Raw genomic sequence first — 15,591 nt, forward strand, 5'->3', positions numbered from 1 at the left:
ATAGGCGGGGCCCTGGGCGGGGCCACCCGGGTCCGACCCGCGTCCCCGTTCGGAGGGAACATTCCGGGTTCAGGTTGGCGTCCCAACTTGTTTTTCCCATGAACGGAGCTTCCTGTTTCTGTCAGGCACATCCAGGCTTCCTAAAAATCAGCAGGACCCCAGGAGTTGTTTTTTCCTTCAAAAAAAAAAAAAAAAAAAAAAAATCCCGACCTCATAAATCAGGAAAAATAGAGTTAAAGTTGGGGGGGCGGAGTCAGAACTCCGTTTTTAATCCTCTTGCATCGACAAATCACCTGCGTTCCATTCTGGGTCATCTGGGCTGGTGGTTGTGACATCATCGCCGTTTAGGTCACATGACTTCTGCAGATGCTCCTTCTGAACCCGCCCCCCCCTCCATTAAGGTTCTTATAATGATGTTTATTACCCTTCACGCGCCCCCGAAGACTAAATAACACTCATCAAACACCTCCAGGGAATCATTTCGGTTTTACCTCAGCAAAATGGACGACCCCCCCCCCCATCCCCCACCCACCTCACCTCACCCCCCCCCCCTTGGTTAATTACGCCTTTCTAAGCTAATAAGCTAGCGCCAGCTGCGCCGCTGCTGACGATCACACATTCTTTATTGGATGCAGCTCGATTTCCTTCCAGGTCCCAAACCGGATTAATCCTGTTTGACAGAACCCCCCCCCCGTTCACACTGATCTGGATTGGAATCAGATGTGATCCTGGAACCTGACAGCGGGGATCCAGAGGATCTGTGAGGACCTGCTTCCGTGCGATTCGCTGGTTTTCCCAAACTCCTGTCTGGACTTTGCAATCGGTTTCCAAACGTTGCATTCAGGGATGTCGGGAAAAAGCAGCGTTATCCTCCATAAACACACATCAATCAGGCAATTTGTTCCGACGCGGGTCCACGACTTTATTCCTAATCTTCTCCGGGATCGGGCAGATGGTTGAGATTCACCCAGCGGAGACGTCCTTGATCTGAATCCAGTGGTGATGCTGTGTGTGTGTGTGTGTGTGTGTGTGTGTGTGTGTGTGTGTGTGTGTGTGTGTGTGTGTGTGTGTGTGTGTGTGTGTGTGTGTGTCTCACTCCTCTGGAGGAATAAACACACCCGATAACATCTGTGTTGGTTTGCTGCACCCTTGTGGAGCTCCGCTGTCACGACTCCAGATGGAATCAGAGGCCGTGGGTGACGACGGCGGCGGCGGCGGCGGCGGCGGCGGCGGCTAAACCACCCGGTGCTTCTGCGGAAACGGTCACGCAAACGCACTCCTACCCCGTCAGTCAGACGTTTGCTATGATGATGTCCTTCGTCGTAGAGCGGCGGCGCCTGCTCCTCGATCTGGCCACCGGCGTCGCCACGGTATCGACAGAACCGGCGCCCCCCCCAGGAGCCGACGAGGACGGCCATCGATCGGGCCCAAATGAGAGCGAAGAGGAAGATTGATCGCCATCTATCCACGCCGTCTCTGTCTCTGATTATCATCAGTTTGCGCCCAATCGGGGGTGTGGGGGCGGCGGCGGAGGGAATCCCATTGAGAGGCGTTAGCTCCAATCGGAAGGTGGTAATTATGAGAGAAAGTGAGGGTCAAAGGTCAGGCTAACAGGAAACACATGGGAAGAAAAAGTTCACTTCCTGGTACTTTTTAACACATTTTTTTATTGAAAGCTTCATCAGAGAGAGAGAAAAAAAAACATCAACTCATAAAACCCAAGTCGGATCCGAACTTTCCCTCCAACGGGCGGATCCCAAAAAACGATGGCACGCGCTAGCGGCGCGTGCGAGGCGTGACCGTGTCGTCCTCGGCGCTGAAACCAACGTGGAAAACAGAGAGGAAACGAACAGAAAGGAAACCAAAGCGCTCTGCTGTCCTAAAACAGTTCCTACGCTCACCCGGGATTGGATCCCGTGTCCACCCGCACCCAATCAGCTGTGTGGGATTCTCACCGAGGTGTTCGGAGCTGCTGATTGGCCGGTCCTGGGGTTGTGTGGCCAATCGATGGCTCCCATCAAAGGTGAAGCGAAGCATCAATTGAAAGTACAGGGCCTCTTCTGGGGGGGGGGGGGTTCAAGCAATTTTCCCACTGCATTAAGTGTGTGTGTGTGTGTGTGTGTGTATGTGTGTGTGTGTGTGTGTATGTGTGTGTATGTGTGTGTGTGTGTGTGTGTGTGTGTGATGAGTTATTGACCGTGCGTCTCCTCTACACTCCGTGGGAGACAGACTAACTCCAACACAGGAGGATCGATGGTGAACGGCTGCAGCGCCTCTCATCCGACCAGTTGGGCATGTGACTCATCCGACGAGTTGGTCACGTGACTCATCCGACCAGTTGGTCACGTGACTCATCCGACGAAGTCGCTCCAGCAACGCTTGGAAATTTAAAGGCTTTCTGGAACATTTGGCGCGAGTTACGTACGAATGTCAGGGATGGATGTTGGGGACGGATGTTGGGGACGGATGCTAGGGACGGATGCTAGGGACGGATGCTAGGGACGGATGTTGGGGACGGTTGATAGGGACGGATGTTGTGTTACAAATCCAATCTACCTGGAGACGGATGACGTCGTCATGACTTGTCATGACGACGGGCCAAGGTGAAGCGAAGCGTCCCGACAGCCGTTGGATCATTTGGAGCATCAGGTCACGTGACCACATGAAACGACCTCTACCTGACCTTCCTGTCCGGCTGGGTTTATGCTACGCTGACACTGCTAATAAATAACTAACTTCATAAATGTCGTCACGGAAACGCCCTACTCTCCCTCTGATTGGGTGGGCACGTCATCGTCGGTCTCTTTTACCCTTACAGGTGAATGCAGAGGCTCCGCCCCCTTTAGTTTGGGTTCCAGTTACAGATTTCTTCCTGTTAAAATCGTATCGTTGAAGTCATCCAAGAAAAAAACCGCCAATGGAGGCTAATTAGCTCAACGGCTAGCAGAATCCACGTCAAAAATGTCGATCGTAACAACCCGCGGAGCCACAATACAAGATGATGTCCAAGAATGCAAAATGTAAAAATACTCGGGGGGGGGGGTGGGGGGGAGACGGGCGTCTCGGCTAATTAGCGAAGCTTCTTCTCGTCACCTGCGCTGCTAATGATCCTCCTGGTTTGTGCTGACTGTTAGCGCCGCCGTCTCCTTTAAAATGCGATCACGCCCGCGTACCGTCGCCGAGCTACTCGTCTTTCATGTCGTTGTGCTATTAAGAAAAAGTCGTTCCCGCTGCTTTGGGATATATATATATATATATATATATATATATAATATACACACATCATATATATACGTATATATATATCGTCAAACGCGACGACCAGCCGAGACGACTTCTCCATCCTCGACTCTCCATTAGCAAAAAATGGAGCTGCTATTCTTTGTTGTGCAATTTTTCCATAATCTCTTACCTATTTATAATCCTACCCCCCCCCCCCCCGTAATGAAATTACGATTGAATCCGGGGCCGTTTGTAGGACGCTCCGCTCTCCGATGTGCATCTCCTGCGTTATGAGCGCCATTACGCCTCAAAAATGTCCTCCATAAAGCAGTGGCGGTAAAAGTCTACACGGTTATGGCGGCGCTAAACCCAGAGAGACGGAACGGATCGGACGGGGATGGGCGGGGTCAAGTGGGCGTGGCGGCCTGGCGACAGTGATGGCGGTGGCCGGCGAGCGAGATGAAGGCACAAGCTTCCTCTTTAGCACCGTCGAGGCGTTCTGCTAGCGGCGCAACCGTCATCTGGAAGCTTTGTTTGAAGGCACTCGGCGGACGACCCCCGTCGGTCGCCGGCGGCGACGTCGCTCACGACGATGAGTCACATGAGCGAGACTGACACCGAACAACAAGGCTCCTCTTCGTTGGGAAGAAAGGGGCCTTCTGAGGGACAGTGGAGCGAATCTTACTGCCCCCGGGGGGGGGGCAAATTGGCCCGTCAAGCCTCATTGGAAGAGAGACTTACTTCAGTTTGTGGTTCTGAGAGAGAATGAGGGCAAACCCTTTATCCCGAAGCCCCCTGGTGGGGGTGAGCATGGACGGAAGAGCATGGGGGGGCCGTCTAGTTCTGAACCAATCAGTCGTCTCCGTGGTAACAGATGCAAATTACTACAGACATTTGTACGATGCTAACTAACCAAGCTACTAATGAGCTGCTTTGACATTACCAGGTGGGAAACAACCAATCAGGTTCGCAGCTGGTTCAATTTAAGCCCCGCCTCTTAGTTTTCATCGGCAGTTTTGTGACGTCACAACCTTCGACAAACATGCCCAAAAACAGACGTAACGTATGAATTATTCAGGTTCAGGGGTGCTGGTGGAGGTTAGCTTTGGACAGAGCTAGGTTAGTTGTGTTTGTGCTTGTGCTAAGTTAGCTAACCAGCTGCTGTCAGTAGCTTCAAACTTCTTTTGGACACGCCTTCTTGTCTCCGACTCAGCTCAACTCGATCCAATCGGCGCCGTGAAGTGCCTCAAAGTTTACGCGATCGTTGAGGCTAAAAGCTAACGCTAATCTGATGCTCCAAATAAAAAACAGTCTCGGTGACGTCTGCATGAGACAAACGTCGAATCAAACAGTTAATTCTGCACGAGTTCAAGATGAGGAGGAAGAATCTGGAAGCAAATGTTCCCGCGACTGCATTAGCGTAGCGTAGCGAGTAGCGCTAGCAGGGAGAGGCGGCGCAGCGAGACGCGTAGAGAGACGAAACGACAAAAGACGAAAGGAGGAGGAAGAAGGACGCGTGGGCGGGGCTTTGAGATACCATTTGAGGCGTGATGCTAACACGATGCTTACACGATGCTAGCTTGTGACGTGTAAAAAAAAAAAAAAAAAAAAAGAAGAAGCCGGAAACCCCGCGAGGAGAGGACGGGAAGGAGAGTACGGACTGGTCCTGCCATCAAAGGTCAAAGGAAAGAACGACGACAACAGCAAACGACAACAACAACAATACCAACAGTAACATCATCAGCAAACGACAACAACATCATCAACAACAGAATCCAACCGAAGAAAGGAAAGGAAAGTGGAACGGAACTCCAGAGTGTCTCTTCGTCTTTGGTATAAAAATGGCCGTCCACAGGCTGCATTTGATCCACAACTAGGAAAGACTACAGAAATTGTCAACAATTTCTTCTATTGCTTTTGCACCGGTCGGTAAGCTCCTACAGAATCTACGGATTTTTTTTTTTAATTTCACTGCCAGAATTTTTTTCCCCTAAATTTTTTTCCATTTATTTATTTTTTTTCTCAAATTTTTTTCATTTTTTTTTTTCTCATCTTTTTGCAGCGTGACAAGCAAAGCGGGCTAAAAACATCTTTAAAGCTCATAAAAAAGGTAAAATGTGGCCGATAAAAAGCACGAATGTAACCGACAATGATAATAATAATAATAATAATAACAATTAAAAAAACCCAAAATAACAAAAAAAAACAAAAGAAAAAACAAACAAGTTCAGCATTTTCAAACAGGCCGCGTCAGGATCGCAGCTCGACTTCTTATGTTTTAATTTTTCCTCACGGTGAAAAAATTTCCCTCCCTCCTCCGCCCTCCCCCCCCCGACAGACATGATTTTCTTCGGACATTTATTTACCTCTGACATAATAATTATCAAAGTTTTCTTCGAATGAAGAAACAAAAGAAGCTTTTCTCTATTAAATCTGTACAGCTTATGTGATAGATTCTTTTTTCCTCTTTAGCACGACTCCGACGTCTCATCTCTCTTTCGTTTTTATTTTTTTTTGTCTTTTTTTTAAATTTATTTTCCCACAACCAGACGTCAGACTCTGTAAAAAGTTCCCGGCGCCCTTCAAATTAAGGCCATGAAGATTCAAGAAAGAAAAAAAATAACCCAAACACTTTGTTTTGAATATATCTAGAAAACTAAAATTTCACGCTAGAACATAAAAAAGAGTGAAAGGAAACGGTAGCTTAATATCTGAGGAAGACAATCTCCGTGTATCTCAAACTTGACTCCTCTATTCTAATTACAAAATAAACTTCATTACCTACCAGCGCATTCACCCGGTTTTTTTTTTTGGTTTTTTTTTGTGAGCTTTTATTGTGTTTTTTTCTTCTTTTTTTATTCTATTGGTTGATTTTTTTCTTTGAGAAACATTTCAAGCTTCAGCCCAGCCCTTCAGGCAGGAAACATTTCCACTTCTTTGCACTGTGCCCAGCAAATTCCCTCCCCCATTCCCCTTCCTCTGAGCACTTTACCTCCGCCGTGCGTGCTTTTATTTTCTCGGGTAGGAAATGAAAAAAGTGTCTCTTTTTTGGTGCCTGGGCAATCTGGAAGCAATCTCTCCGTCTTCTCTCTTCCTCTCTTTCACAGTGCAGCCACCTTCTGTCTCAAGGCAACGCTGTCACGGGAACATTCGCTCAGGCCGGCGCTATCTGATGGGGGTGGGGGGGTAAAGAGAGGGAGGGGGCGCAGCTGTAATCAAAGCACAGTATGACAAATGCAGAGGAAGCAGCATAAAACACAAAAATAAAAATGAATTATTCGTCCACGTGAGGATTCCGTGCGCCGGGAATCCGTCCCAGAGAAGAAGTCCTCCTGGTCGAAAAAAAACACAAAAATAATCTGGATGATAACATCCTGTTAGTTTGGAGAGTTATTCCCAAACAGGAAGCTCGTCCATCCGGATTAGACTCAAGGAAGGGAACCCTGAAGGCCTTCGTCACACAGATGGAAAAATGTACGGGTAAACCTCGGATTATCTGGTTAATCGGATCCGGGTTATGTAACGTAGTCGAAAAAAGTCCGACAAAGACGTAAGTCAACAAACGACGTATATACAAGAATGATGTAAGTTGAAAAAAGATGTAAATTGAAAAAAGACGTCAGTCAAAAAAAACAATGAGTTGAAGAACAACGCAAGTCCAAAAACCATGTAAGTCAGAAAACGATGTAAGTCCAAAAACAGCATAAGTCCAAAAAAGACTTAAGTCAGAAAACAACATAAGTCGACAAACAACATAAATCCAAAAATGATGTAAGTTGAAAAAAATAAAGACGTAAATCAAAAAAGCAATAAGTTGAAAAACAACCTAAGTTCAAAAATGACGAAAGTCCAAAAACGACGTAAGTTGGAAAACAACGTAAATCCAAAATGATGTAAGTTGAAAAAAAAAAGATATAAGTCAAAAAAACTATGTAAGTCGACAAAGGACATAAGTCTGTAAACGCGGTAATTTGAAAAAAGACGCAAGTCTAAAACGATGTAAGTCCAAAAACAGCGTAAGTTAAAAACTAAGAGTTAAATTAACCCCTCGGGCTCCGACTTACTTGGACTGGTATGAGTAGGCGGGGACATGGTCGGCAGCGCCGTCCACCTGGATCTGTTGCTGCTGCCCGCTCACCTCCTGTGACGAGGGCGCCACCGTCTGGGGGGAGGCGTCCGTCACCACGCCCTGAGCACATGGGGGGGGGGGTGTTTCAGGTTCTTAACACGTAAACAAACTCACCCTATCATGAATGACGTGGAGGCCCTGGCGCTCCATCTGTTACCACGACGATCAACCCCCCCCACCCCCACCCCCCACTGTCGAGCAATTTCCATCACCTTTAACAAGCTCTCAAAGATGACGCGTCCCGTTCATACATCAGCCTCCAGATGCCCCCCCCCCACGTTTCTGAAGGCGGTAGCAAATGGGAGGGGAGGAAGAGGAGGAGGAGGAAGGGAGGTGGGGGGGTGGGACTAATGGGTCTGTCAGGGGGAACTGTCACGGAGCGTAGCCGCTGGGCTAACCGGAGCGCCGTGGCTGACAGATGTGTGTGTGTGTGTGTGTGTGTGTGTGTGGGGGGGGGTCTTACTTCGACTGGGACGGCGGCTGGAGGCACAGGAGTGTACTGGGGGATGTAGGTCCCTTGCATAGGCGCGGCGGCGGCAGCTGTCATGTACTGAAGGGACAGAGGAGACACACGTCAACAACAACAACAACAACAACAACACGTGTGATCACACAGCTGCAGTTCAGCCGGCGTCCTTCGGGGGGCGCTGAAGGAATGCGTCAGGAGGCGCCGAGGACGGAGAGTGGCTCCAAACAAAAAAAAACTTCACAGGCAGAGAAACGAGTCGGGATCCAGCTGAGAGTAGATCAAACAAAAAAATGAAAAGGGGGGGGGGGTGTGGAGGGAGGGGGCGGGGCCAAATGCAGAATGAATGTGGACGGCCCCCCCCCCCCCCGTGAACGTGTGCTTCCTTTCCGTGAAGACATGCCAGTGCATGCTGATTTTCTGGACCGGAGGAAGAGACGAGGTGGGGGGGGGGCATTTTGGGAGTGGGGGGGGCAGTTTGGGAGTGGTGGGGTCGGGGGGGGCAGGATCCTTTTCTTCCCATCTTCTTCCTCTCCTTTGCTTCCCCATCGCTCCCCCGGTGCTAAAACGCGTAGCGATGCTACGCTGATGCGGGGGCCTGGTGGCGGCGGTGCCGATGGATTGTCAGAACCGGCGGCGTCGCTAATGGATCGGGAACGGCTCCACCGCGCGCCGCTAACGAGAGCAGCTAAAGGCCACGGACATGGGTGATTACCTCTGGGGGGGGGGCACCTCCACATTTCCTGTCACCCATTCCCTAACGGAGGGGGGAGGGGCCACCGGATCGTTGAAGTGACCTTCTCCAAACCGCGCGTCCTGATTCATCCGTTCTTCTTTTTATCGTCACCTTCTCATTAACGTATTCCGACGACTCACCTGTGACGGCGGCGTGAAAGCGAAGCGCAGGGAAGGGGGAGATAATTAGCGGCGTCGGAATCTCGCCGTCAAAAAAAAAATAAAAAAAAAGAGGAAGTCCGTCCGGAACGTTTTTTTTATTTTATTCCGCCGCCTGAACGGCGAAAAAAGGAATTTAAATTAGAGGAATAATAGAATGAGATTTCTCTCCCCGGCGCCGTAACCGTTAGTTAACCTGTTTAATGTGGCGGGTGGAGGGGGATGTCACGCCTACGGGGTTGCCATGGCGACCAGGGCGATTTTTTTTTTGTTTTTTTGTTCCGATTTTAATTCTTTTTTAACGCTTTGCCGTTTCGGTCGGGTTGGGCCGATATTAAGTTTCCCCTAACTGGACGTAAACGGTGTTTGGCGACGCGTCCATGGCAACGGCGAGTGTTTGATGAACATGAAGTACGTTTACCTGCAGGAGGACACGCCCCTCCGCCAATCAGCCAATCACAAATCAGCGTTTCAGGTCAAGGTTTTCAGATCATAAAAAAACGCAGGATTTCCACGCCGACAGTGATGCCACGATGGGAGGCGGGGCTTCAGGGAGACCCCGCCGCAGGTGAGTGAAGGTTAAATATAGCCGTGCATCGCCGTGGCAACACAGACACACTCGTACTTAGACTCACTCACAGAGAACCCTGGGAAATCGCCCAGATAATAGTGGAAGGCGCTTCACACACATCTGTCATCGGCGAACAGAGGAGCTGTCAATCACGGCTGTCGCCATGACAACCGAGATTTAGGTTGGACATGTTCTGACAGGAATGGGATGGAGAACACGGGAGGAAGGTCACCTCGTCATGTCAGAGACATCGGCTCGCGCACACACACACACACACACACACACACACACACACACACACACACACCGGTCATGTGACGTGTGTGGGGCGGGGCTACTCACACTTCCTGTAGTGCCCAGCGACAGGTGGTTCATCTGCTGGGTGATGGGGCCCATCATGCTGGGGGGCTGCATGGACATGGTGTGGTCCATGGTGGGCGTGATCACTGCACCCTGGGGGGAGGAACGAGAGGAGGGACACGTCAGAACGTCCACGCGTGGGGTGGGAGGGGGCGTGGCACACGCAGGAAGAGGAGGAGCTGGAGGAGGTTAAAGGCGGAGGATCGATAAGCTAATAAAAACCTTTAGGAGAATAAAGTTTGGAGTTTTATTCACTTACCGTCAGGAAATGTTCCCGCCCCCTCCGATAGCCCCGCCCCCCGAATTTTGGCGCCATTTCTTTTGAATATGTGCATCCAATAATAGGTTTAAAGTTGAACAAACCCACAAACTGTGTGCTAGCGCAGTGGATCGTGCCTAGCTAGCGCACAAAAAGGGCGGGAAATTAGCATCTAATTAGAATAATATAAAATATAATAAAATACAGTCAAAATAATCCAACCTGAATTTTCCAAATGTTGTTAAAGAGTTAAATAAAAAGAAATAAACTAATTATGGGATGCACACCTGTAAGGTTTCTACGGAGCGCGGATGAAATTCTATTGGAGGATGATGGTGATGATGAGGATGATGATGATGATGGAGGAGAAGAGACAGACGTGGAGGAAGAGGAGCCGGGGGGGGGTACATGAGGAGGAAGAGGAGTGACGGACAGCTGGGGGCTACCTGTTAGCGATTCTCTGACAATACCTTCATAATGGGACGGGGGGCTGTGGGGGGGGCGCTGGGGGGCAACGGAAAGGCTTAATTCACAGACGTGTCAGGGAGACTTAAGCCGATTTGTGATTTCGATTTTCTGTGTTTGTGAGACTTGAGTGTGTGTGTGTGTGTGTATGTGTGTGTGTGTGTCCATCCACACACACACACACACACACACACACACACACACACACACACACACACACACACACACACACACACACACACACACACACACACACACACACACACACACACACACACAGGAGGAGGAAATAAGAGGGAAACTGACTCAAACAGACGATCTACGTTTTTGATTTGTTCTCCAGGAGCGAAGGGGCAGATAATGGATGCTTGAGGGGGGGTTGGGGGTCCGAGGGGGTTGGGGGGGCTGTAATCACTACTCCTCCACGCGTGTGCTCATGCTTTACACGTGTAAATAAAAATCTTTCAGATGGGATCGATCCCGTTCCGGACGTTAAACACGGCGATCGACAAACCGGTAAAGAACCCAGAACCAATCACGTCGTCTCGTTACCGGATCGCATTCGCAGACGATGTGATGATATTAAAATACATGAATGTCAAACATCTGAAGGATCTGAACTCGTCCAATCACAGCTCGTTTCCGGGTTCATCGTCTGGATCTGTTTGTCCTCCAGGACGGAATAAAAACAGACGGTTGGCCCCGCCCACTTCCCTCTATCGATCGGCTGCCTGTCAATCAGGGATGACAAGGGAATTATTTACTGTTGGGACCCGGCCAGCCCAGGATGCAAAGAGGTTCATGTCGCCATGACAACACACGCCAAACTGATAAAATCCTACGCCGTTGCCGCGGCGCCCTCAGGTTGGCGTGGACGAGCTAACCGTGGTGACGTCTAAGATCAAAGGATAATTCCTTATTCTTACAGGTCTGAATGGCTACCTGTGCCCCCCCGATTGCCCCCCCATGCCACGCCCCGCTGCCTCCATATTGCCCAGACGCCGGGAGCGCCGTCCCATCACGCCCCATTGGTTTAACACGCGACACGCGGCGTCGGTGCCAATTGGTTTTTAATGCTCTGCGTTGGTCCCTGAGCTCATGAAGCTACTAGCATCCTGGGCTAATTTGATGCGATTGGCTGAGCTGGCGCCGGGTTGAGTGTGTAGCGGTTAGCGGAGGCGGCGGCGAGGTCGTAAAGGGAGACAGATTGGCGGCCGTGCGCTAACAGTTGGGGTTAGCGGCTAGCAGCCATTTGGTGGCAGAGAGACGCTAGGACACAAAGGGTGTGTGTGTGTGTGTGTGTGGGGGGGGGGGGGATGCGACCACATGGTCGCTGTTGGCACCGACGTGCCATGACACCAGCACCACGGCGTTATGTGGCTACTGGCTAGCGGCTACTGCCAACGGCTCCGGCGACATAAGGCAAGAGGATGGAGACCATCAGGTGGTCGTATGGGCCGGACCACACACACACACACACACACACACACACACACACACACACACACACACACACACTGATCATCATGTAAACACACGCTACACACACGCAAACATGTTCAGTAACACAAACACGGTTGATGAGGTTGACGCTAACAGGGAAACACGCCAGACGAGCAGGAAATGGTCTGCAGAAACAGACACGCCCACTGCGTGTGCACGCTAGCACGCTAATGCACACACACACACACACACACACACACACACACACATAGTTTGCATTCGATGCATCTTCTACTTAACCACCCGACTTCTCTCGGCAGACGGATCGCATGTTCGCCGTGCCCCACCAGCAGGGGAAGCCAGAGACGCTACGACCGAGCAGCTAATGGCCTCCGGGGGGGGAGGGGGCAGCTGGTTGAACACCGGCGAGCGACGCCGCTTCCTGACTCTTCGAGGCGTGGTTTGTTTGATGGGCTAACGATGCTAACGACACTTTTGCGGGTTTGTAATGTGAAAACATAAATTAAACCAATTAAATTAAACTTTTTTGTGGCAAAATTTGAGAATTTTTAAAAAAATTTTTAATTTAATTTGAATAAAAATGAGAATATTTCCATATTTATCTGCTAATTGTGTCATCGCTACATTGCTCTCTACGTTTCAGTGTCAGTTGTCCGGACTGTCCCTGAACGCATCACGTGTGCCTAGAAGGCTTCAGCACAGAAAGAGCTTCAGGGGCCGCCGTTAGCCTCCGGCTAACATGAGACGCCTCTGGCAGAAAACCTTGAGGTAACAAACAGAAACACTGATGATGCTAAAATCGATTAAAGTTTAACCTTAAATTAATGTTTAAAACCACTAATGCCCTTTTTTACTCTCCTGAATGGGCTGGTAACCCGTAGCAACCGTCTGGTCAATGATGCAACATCTACAAACCCCCAACTAACCGCATGAAATTAAACATTTGCTGAAAGTAAAACTTTGAAACCGGAGACTTTCGAACCCCCCAGTGAGGAATTCTGGGTAACTAATCACAAGTGATGGTGGAGTACTTACGGTAGGTTGCATAACATATTGTTGATGAGGCATCCATGATGTACTCTGGACCTGAGGAGGGAAACGGAACACGTCAAACTTAAATACCCCTCAACCCGACGTTCAATCCGATAAGTCAAGAAAGTTCAGCAATGGAGAAACGGTGATCAAGAGTCGGAGGAACAAACGGCTTTTCGACGCGCTGGAGGGAGGAATTAGACAGCCTGTAGCCGACAAACACGCCGGCTGGCCACTGATCCCCGGAAAACGATTAGATTGAACGAAGACAAACACGGAATAATCTGCTATAAGAGCAATCAATCCTCTAAGCCCGATTTGGATCCGCACCTAAACAAGCTTGATATTATAACATGAAGCCAAGTCTGTTTGTTTGAACGCGGCGGTATTTACTCCCCCCCCCCCTGGCAGAACGTTCACCTTCAGGAGCATCATGGGAGATATTTAACAGGAAACGGCGAGACGGACCAAACCACCATCACGTCTCTGCATTTTAGCTTCTAGTCTACTTTATATCTCGTGTTTTAGTTTGTTTGAAGTGTTTTATTCCTACAGACTGAGTCATATTTGACAAAGTCGACTCAGACGTGAAGGACGCGATTAATTAATTCCTAAACTGAGCTTTGGCGACATTTATTCTGGCAGGACTGAGATTTCTTTTCCTCAAATCCCGATGGAGTCGGAGAATTATGGGAAATCTGGGTGTTCGGAGTCCCGGTAATAAATCTTCTGCCGTCATCTCGACTGTAAAACACTCGTCTTCCTCCCTCCGGTGCGTCAATCGGTTTGGATGGAAGGTGTGCCCTTGTTCCTTGCGGTTAATCGCAATATCGCGACAAACTATTTATCTTATTATTTACTGTAATTTAAACGTTTCTGAACCCCCCCATACCGATATTAAACCACCTTCTCTCTGTATTACCTTTAAAGCACTCTGATAGACTGTTTAAAACACTTTTGTAAGTCCGAGACTCGCAGAACGTAGCGCACTTCCGGATGCTGTCACCCAATAGAATGGTCGTACGGTATCACGTGACTGTAAAAATTCGCAATGAGGGGAAGTTGCGAGTGTTGATACGCAAATTAGGCTACGGAATTAACTTCCTTAGGCTGACTTTGTGTCACCTTGAGTCGTGATTGGAGTCCGACCACCAGGACTCGTTGGGGGATCTCGTTGGGGAAACTGTCTTCCTCCGAACATCCCAGTCTGTGTTTGCCTTTAAAAAGCATCCAGCCAAACTGACGGTCGGTTCCGCTGCCATTTGGACGCCCATCCGGCCCGTCACGTGTGACGCCGCCAGCCAGCCAGTAAGCTGATTAGCCAGACCGCCAGACGCATCTCGAGTCCGACCATGATTCGGTCTCTAGAGCCGGTGATGTAAACCAGCCCACGGATCTGGCCTGGATCCTTTCAAACGGATCCTCAAAGCAGTTTTTTCTTCCCTGTCTCAGGCTTGATGGAAGACCAGAACACCGCCGGCGGCAGCGCGGGTCGTCTGACGGCTTGATGAATTAATGCTATTAAATAATCTCCACGTGATCATTTCTACGCTTCTTCCTCAAAGGTAGCTCCTTTAATATCAGAAAGCCTTCCTCGCCTTCCCTTTCCTCCGTCTCCTCGTACTTGAACACATGATGAAGGACTCACCTTCCTGCAGCGACTGGCTGAAGGGCAATAATGCAGGAAGCAGCGGCAGAGCTGGCCGATATTGAAACTGTGAGGATTAATATTCCTCAAAAGCCCGGCCATTGTTTTTGATAAATCAATTTGGGAAGCCTTCCGAGAGCGGATTACAGACGCGCCCCGGCCCACTTTCCTTCCCTCCTCCTCTTCCTCAGGTACTGGACCGGAGTTTTAATCAAGCATGCCTCAAAGACGGGCGGAGCAACCTTCAGCAACCCCCACCGCCTGGAGGCTTCGCCGTCACGACCACCCTGACGATCCCTCTTCTTCTACCTAGATGTCTCTCTCCACGCCTGCCTCCGATTCTCTCATCCATCCTTCATCTCCCGTCGGTCTCGTCCATCCGTCTCTCCGCATATCAAGCAGATACTGAACGCCAGCATCCGACAGCATCCGAGCACGAGGGCGAGGCGGTTGCGCCTCTCCAAGAAATGGTTGATAGTCTTGAAGCAGCGAGTGCTTGTTTTTCCTGAATGCTCTTATTTTTGAAGGCTGGTTTTATTTTTCTACCCTGTCAGACATTCGTAATCTTTATTTTTGATGTTTTTGCTCATTTTGTTTGCTTGTCGAAGAGACGGATGCCATGGAAACGCAACCAGAGCAGCAGAGGAACCATGAGAACCTCAATTCACCTCCCGTCGCGTGTATATAGACGCAACGCTACCCAGAATACATTGCAGTGTGGCCCACCTGATATGTGGAAACGGGGGAAGCAGCGATGAAGGGCGTGATGGAGGTCTGTGCAATCATGCGGTTGGTGGCGATGCTGTAAGGCGAAGAGTAGAACCTGAGGAAGAGGAGAGTAGAGGTAAAGAGAACAGAAAGAGGACAAAAGGTAGAACGTAAACTTCTGTAACGTGGATCTGAGGAGATGTGGATCAATGATGTCACTGAGAACACAATCCCATGATCCTTTAAAGGTCGTCTTTATCAAACGCACCCTTTGTGGCGAAGGGACGCAAAACCGTTGAGACTATTCTCTAAATGTGAAGTTTAAACAAGTTCAGAAGAAAAGAGAAAAAATAGCATTGAAGAAAAACAGGAA

The 15,591-nt window shown here is 49.5% G+C and overlaps 1 protein-coding gene across 4 annotated transcripts in view; it reads right to left on the reverse strand.

The window, feature by feature from the left end:
- Nucleotides 1-1,647: 1,647 nt before the first annotated feature.
- The window catches only part of rbms3 (RNA binding motif, single stranded interacting protein), a 166,132-nt gene continuing 152,188 nt past the window's right edge, over nt 1,648-15,591 (reverse strand). For 2 of the 4 annotated variants that reach the window (XM_068332305.1, XM_068332308.1), the window contains 6 exons: nt 15,237-15,333; nt 12,866-12,916; nt 9,625-9,735; nt 7,815-7,901; nt 7,287-7,411; nt 1,648-6,391 (listed from right to left, as the gene is read on the reverse strand). In XM_068332305.1, coding sequence (XP_068188406.1) covers nt 6,388-6,391; nt 7,287-7,411; nt 7,815-7,901; nt 9,625-9,735; nt 12,866-12,916; nt 15,237-15,333 — 475 coding nt within the window. In that variant the 3' untranslated portion in view covers nt 1,648-6,387. Of the gene's footprint in view, nt 6,392-7,282; nt 7,412-7,814; nt 7,902-9,624; nt 9,736-12,865; nt 12,917-15,236; nt 15,334-15,591 lie in introns of those variants that run through there. The other 2 variants (XM_068332307.1, XM_068332309.1) reach the window with 1 other exon arrangement.

Source organism: Antennarius striatus, chromosome 14 (genome assembly GCF_040054535.1).
Source record: "Antennarius striatus isolate MH-2024 chromosome 14, ASM4005453v1, whole genome shotgun sequence".
Taxonomy (NCBI): domain Eukaryota; kingdom Metazoa; phylum Chordata; class Actinopteri; order Lophiiformes; family Antennariidae; genus Antennarius; species Antennarius striatus.